This window comes from Mus caroli, chromosome 7 (assembly GCF_900094665.2).
Source record: "Mus caroli chromosome 7, CAROLI_EIJ_v1.1, whole genome shotgun sequence".
Classification (NCBI taxonomy): domain Eukaryota; kingdom Metazoa; phylum Chordata; class Mammalia; order Rodentia; family Muridae; genus Mus; species Mus caroli.
In genome coordinates this window covers 29421717-29428287 of record NC_034576.1, presented here as the reverse complement: position 1 = coordinate 29428287, position 6571 = coordinate 29421717, and the positions used below count along the sequence as shown (strand labels likewise).

Here is a 6571-nt window from a genome sequence, read left to right as displayed (position 1 = left end):
TATAATAAAAAAATCTTTAAAAAAAAAAAAAAAAAAAAAGAAGAAGAAAAAGAAAGGCTAGAGTTCGAGGCCAGCCTGGTCTTCAGAGTGAGTTCCAGGACAGCCAGGGCTACACAGAGAAACCCTGTCTTGAAAACACCAAAGAGAAAAAGAAAGAAAAAACAAAAAAAGATAGGCTAGCGAACCAGCTCTATGGTTCAGCATGCTTGCTGTTTGATCCTATAACGTTGTCCTGGGTCTAGAGAGCCTCACTCAATAAATAGGAACCAAGAAAGACCCTATCGTCAGCTTTTGGCCTACAGTACATGGAGCCCTGTGCATATTTATATGCAAGCCCCCGCCCCAAGCCAGGCATAGCAACCCATACCTATAACTCCAGGGTTTAGGAGGTAGAGACAGAAGAATTAGGAGGACAAGGCTAACCTTGGTTACCTGTGGAGTTCAAGGCCATTATGTGAATCCCTTTATTAAAAATAAAGCGGGCTGGTGAGATGGCTCAGTGGGTAAGAGCACCCGACTGTTCTTCCAAAGGTCCAGAGTTCAAATCCCAGCAACCACATGGTGGCTCACAACCATCCGTAATGAGATCTGACTCCCTCGTCTAGAGTGTCTGAAGACAGCTACAATGTACTTACATATAATAAAGAAATCTTTAAAAAAATAAAATAAAAAATAAAGCAAGCAAGCCCCCCCCCCCCCATGGTGGTGTGTGTTCTTGATCTCAGGACTCAGGAGGCAGACAGATCTCTGTGAGTCTATGAAGTCTACCTAGTCTATAGAGTAAGATCCAGGGCAGCCAGGGCTACATATTGATGCCCTATCTCAAACAAAACAAAACAGCAAGCAAGCAAAGGAACAGAAAATTGCTTGTGGTGGAAGGCATATCAGAACTGGCTCCATGCAGTGGCCTGGATTGCAAAACCTGTTTGGTAGCATTGTGCTGCCATCTTGTGGCAAAAACATTCAACTGCTCCTCCAACCTGACTCCTTCCACGTATCTGATAATTCTGGATTTACTTTTTTTTAACCCTACCCTGCCATGCCCCCTCCCACTCTGTCCCCCAGACAGGGTCTTGTCACATAATTCAGGCCTGCCTGAAACTCGGGATTCTCACATTTCACCCTGCTAACTATTGTAGTCTGAACCGAGTATCACAAACCAGGCTTACAATTGTCATTTTAAAATGTTTCCAATGTAGGAAAGCAAATGCCCCCAGAGTGCTTTAAGGTCTGCCATAAGTTCACACCTATAAACCTTGTGGGAGGCTGAGGCAGGATGGTTTTGAGTTCCAGGATAGCCAAGGCTGTATAGAGGGACTGTGCCACAAAACAAAACCCACTAGTACTTCTGTTTGAATGAAGGTAGCAGCTGTGTAACAGAAAATACATCTTTGTCTTTGCCTCCAGTTCCTAGTACCCAGCTCCTGAAATTCTTTGAACCATTAGAAGGATTGACAGTGCTACTTATGCTTTGATATTTGGTGGCCTGAAAATAGGTTGAGTATGGGTCTGGGCACCAGAAAGACCAAGGCACAGAGAAAGGACATCCAGCTCTCAGTATCCTGGGCTTTGAGGGAGGGGGTGTTTGGGAGATGTTGGAATCACTTATTGTCCATAATTAAATACCTTAATATATAATTAAATAGCCCTCTGGCAGGCTCCAGGACTGTGACTATATTAAAGGATTAGGTAGATGGCTAGTGCCTGGGCATTGGTGGTACATTTCAATCCCGGCACTCAGGAGGCAGAGGCAGGCAGATGTCTGAGTTGAAGGCTAGCCTAGTCTACAGAGCAAGTGGTAGACAGCCAGGGGTACACAGAAAGACCCTGTCTTGAAAAAACAAAAAGGAAACTGACTGGCCCTGAGAGGAAAGCGGCTCCAGTCTGTGTACCCCGTCCCTCCTATGCATCTCCTCTCTCTGAGTCCCTGAGTTTTAGGCTTTATAAATAAGTATTTAAAACTGTGGCAAATATCTGTGGTCTCAACACTTGGGAGGTAGAGTCAGGAGGACTAGTTCTACTTTATCCTTAGCTGTAGAGGAACTCTGAGGCTAGCCTGGGCTACATGAGAACCTGACTTGTTCCATTTCCCAACTCCCAAAGTAAGCAGAAAGCACTGTCCATGTTCATTTTGGAGTTCAAGTTTGTTTTTGTTTTTGTTTTTTTAAAAGCCGTATATAATTTATGCACCAGGTACATGCTGATGCCCGGAGAGCCAGAAGTGGATCCTGGATCCCCTGAAACTGGAGTTATGGGTGGTCGTGAACCACAATGCTGGGAATCAAACTCGGGTCTTCTGCAGAAGCAACAAGGGCTCTTAATGGCTGGCCATCCCTCCAGTGCCCCTCCAGGGTCTCACTCTGCAGCCTTGGCTTGTCTGGATCACTTGCTTCTGCCTCCAGAGTGCTAGGCCCAGAGGACATGAGCCACCACATCCAACTAAGTTTCTAAATCTTAATTACGGATCGCAGGGAATGTCATGGCAGCAGATGTACACCATGGAGGTCTTCTACACGTTAGGACAGTCTCTTCTAAAAACCAAACCAAACCAAACCAAAATAAAAACAACCCCTTCCCCCAAACTAAATGAAACAAAATGCAAAACCTAAGACTGGGCTTGGTCATGCAAGCCTGTAATTTGGGAGGCACAGGCAGGAGGATCAGGAGTTCAAAGACATCCTCAGCCACGTAATAATTTTGAGACCAGCTGAAGTTCTATAAGATTCTCCCTTAAAAACCGAATAAATACTAAGAGAAAAAAGAAGTAAGGGACAAAGAAGGACAAAACTGCACAGTATCTGCAATGACATCAGTAGCCAGTGGGGGTGAGAACAAATTCAGGTCTAAGCCACGCCTGCCCAAAGGCACAGTCATTACTCGTAACACACCAAACAAATAATCTTTTTAAATAAATCTTAAAAAGGGAGGGAGGGATGCTGGAGAGATGGCTCAGCGGTTAAGAGCACTGGCTGGCTGGGCGTGGTGGCACACGCCTTTAATCCCAGCACTCGGGAGGCAGAGGCAGGCGGATTTCTGAGTTCGAGGCCAGCCTGGNCTNCAGAGTGAGTTCCAGGACAGCCAGGGCTACACAGAGAAACCCTGTCTTGAAAAACCAAAAAAAAAAAAAAAAAAAAAGAGCACTGGCTGCTCTTCCAGAGGTCCTGAGTTCAATTCCCAGCAACCACACGGTGGCTCACAACCATCTGTAATGGGATCTGATGCCCTTTTCTGGTGTGTCTGAAGACAACAACAGTTTACTTTTATACATAAAATAAATAAATAAATCCTTTAAAAAATCTTTTAATCAGCATGGCCATCTATGTGGGATTCTCAGAAACTGAACATATTTTGATAGGTAATAAATGCCTTCTCTACATTCATATCAAGCTATTTTTAGCACAGGTTTGCTGCTGCTTAGTAACCAGTGAACCAGGAAAACAGGATTTCCACATTAATGGGTCTTTCTCCTGGTATTGCATTTTCTGATAACCTGTAACAGACGAGATGAACAAAGTTCTCCCAACATTAGTTACACTGGGGGCAATGTAACCCTGGCCAGAGGTCGACTTTGAATAGAGACTGGTGAATAAGTACATCACTAATGTTAAGGACTCCAGTTGGAATGAACTCGGGAGTGGTCAATGAGCTGAGAGCCATGGATAAAGGCCTACCCACACTCTCCACACTCATAGGGTTTGATACCAGGATGAATTCTGTGATGTTCAGTAAGTTGTGAACTTGGAATAAAAGCCATTCCACACTTCCTGCATACGCAGGGCTTCTCGTATGTATGGATTCTCTGATGGTGAGTGAGCTGGGAGACATGGATAAAGGCTTTCTCACACTCCTGATATTCATAAGGCCTGTCACCTGTGTGAATCCTCTGATGTTGAATAAGGTACGAACTACGACTTTCCACAGTCCTTACATGCCAAGGATCTGTCACCAGTGTGGACGGTCTGATGTCTGATGGCGCCTGAGCTGCGCATGCTGTCTGAAGGCCTTCCCACATTCCTGACATTCATAGGGTTTCTCCCCAGAATGAATCCTTTGATGTCGAGTGACTTCTGAGCTATGGCTAAAACCCTTCCCACAGTCCTTACATTCGTAGGGCTTCTCTCCAGTGTAAATTCGCTGGTGTACGGTGAGCTGGGGTGTTGGCTGAAAGCCTTTCCACAGTCTTTACACTGATAGGGCTGAGCTCCAGTGGACTGTCCATTATCATCAAGGTGGGAGCATGGCAGTATCCAGGCAGGCATGGCACAGGAGGAGCTGGGAGTTCTATGTCTTCATCCAAAGGCTGCTAGTGGAAGACTGACTTCCAGGCAACTAGGGTGAGGATCTTATACCCACACCCACAGTGACACACCCATTCCAACCAGGTCACACCTATTACAACAAGGCCACACCTTCAGATGGTGCCACTCCCAGGTCCAAGGATATACAAACCATCACAACAGCACCTAGAAGCTGACTCTCCAGGAGGAAGGGATTTTAAACAAAAAGGAAAAGAACACCGTGGAAGCAGGAAGCAGCCTTCTCTGGAGGCGCAGCTGCAGCAGAACAGGCTTCCTTCCTGCATGGTGTCGAGCAAGTGAGCTAGGCAGGCAGAGTGCTGGAGGGTAAAGAGCTGGAGTTCTGGCTAAGGGAGGTCAAAGTGAGTGAGGCAGACAGCTCATAATCCACAGCTCATGTAATAAAGATGTTAAAAAAGAGGTCTTTCTTGTTCTTACGGATTGTGTCTTTACATCCATGTACAAGGTGGCTCACTGGTCAAGAGCCCTGGCTGTTCTTCCAAAGGACCCAGATTCAGTTCTCTGTACCCACATGGTGGCTCACAACCATCTGCAACTCCAGTTCCAAGGAATCAGATACCCTCTTCTGGCCTCCTTGGGGAACCAGGCATGTACATGGTCTAGACACACATGCAGGCAAAACTCCCATACACATAAAGTAAAATAAAACAATAAATATGCATGAAATATTTTCCGAATTTATAGCTACCTAAGTTAGCAACAACGGAAGATAGAAGGCAGTGGAAGTACATACCATCTACTACAGAATGCTTTTAATTATGTTAATCTTATGTGCTTGGCCAATGCTGACAGAGTCCTTGCTCTTCTCTGTAACTCGGGCCTTAATTCTACAGCAGGTTTTGACGGCTTCCTGACAATCACTCAGGTGACCGCTGTCAGCTGTATTACCACCACACTGTCCTGTTAGCCCCATGACGTCTCCAGCAAGGCCAGGTCTTACTTCCCTGGGTGCCAAGGATGTGTCATATAATTTGTAACCGTCCATGGCTCTTTCCCTTGCTCCAATAAGAAGATGACATCAGGTTTAAAAATGACAAGTCCTGTTGATGGGAGAGGAAATGAGACATGAGTATACTGTTTACATTTCAAACTTTGGGGACTGGAGAGATGGCTCAGTGGTTAGAAGCACTAGCTTCTATTCCAGAGTATCCAGGTTCAATTCCCAGCACCCACATGGAAGCTCACAATTGTAAGTCCAGCTCCAGGAGATCCAACACCCTTATAAACACACACACACACATTCAGGCGAAATAATAACAAGCATTAAATTTCAAACTCTTGGCCAGTCATGGTGACATATCTTTAATCTCTGTGAGTTCGAGGCCAGCTTGTTCTACATAGTGAGTTCTAGGACAGCCAGGGCTATAGAGGGAGACCCTGTCTCAAAACAAACAAACAAACAAACAAACAAACAAACGAATAAAAAAATGAGATAAAATAAAATTCAAACTCTGGGGCTGGTAGGATGGCTGGGCAGGGTAAAGTTCTTGCCCAGCCTGACAACCTGTTTGATCCCCAGGGTCCACGTGGTGCAAAGAGAACCAAGTCCTGAAAGATGTCCTCTGACCTCAAGATGCATTCAGTAGTACACGTATACCATCTCCTCCATCATGCAGAAATAAATGTGGTAAGAACGTTTTTAAAAATAATTAAAATTCAAACCCTAGCTTTTGGTCTCCAAGGAATCAAAATACTAACAATATTTATTATTATCGATGTTAATTGCAAGTAGGCAAGGCAGGTGATGGACCAGCCTGCCTTCATCTTAAGATGGAGATGGCTCAGCAAACTTCCGTTGCTTTGATCCCAAGGATGTCCCGTTTCCTATGTGGTCCTGGGTGCTCTAGGCCTTACCTAGTGAGACCAGGTAACTGAAGTTCTTCAATGTCACATTTCTGTACAAATCCCTCTGGGCAGGCTCCATGCACCTCCACTCCTCGAACAACTCTACAGCCACGACCCCGAAGGTCATTGTTCCCTGAAACAACGCACTCACACATTATTAGTGAATTAATTGTTTCTTTTCTTTAATTTTTGATACAGGATCTCACTATGTAGTGATGGCTGTACTGGGGCTACAAAGTGGGGCTACCTGCCTCTCTCTTTGAGGTCTCTGAGTTCTAGGATTAAAGGTGTGTGCCATCATGTCTGATTCTTTTTCCTTTCCTTTCCTTTCCTTTCCTTTCCTTTCCTTTCCTTTCCTTTCCTTTCCTTTCCTTTCCTTTCCTTTCCTTTCCTTTCCTTTTCTTCCAAGA

The 6571-nt window shown here is 45.1% G+C and overlaps 1 protein-coding gene across 3 annotated transcripts in view; it reads right to left on the bottom strand.

The window, feature by feature from the left end:
- Nucleotides 1–4973: 4973 nt before the first annotated feature.
- The window catches only part of LOC110297740 (zinc finger protein 565-like), a 7853-nt gene continuing 6255 nt past the window's right edge, over nt 4974–6571 (bottom strand). For all 3 annotated transcript variants that reach the window (XR_003837176.1, XR_002378323.2, XM_029479736.1), the window contains 2 exons: nt 6171–6294; nt 4974–5356 (listed from right to left, as the gene is read on the bottom strand). Coding sequence is in view for 1 of the 3 variants with exons in the window: in XM_029479736.1 (XP_029335596.1) it covers nt 5253–5356; nt 6171–6294 (228 nt within the window). In the remaining 2 variants the exon portion in view is untranslated. The remainder of the gene's footprint in view (nt 5357–6170; nt 6295–6571) is intronic.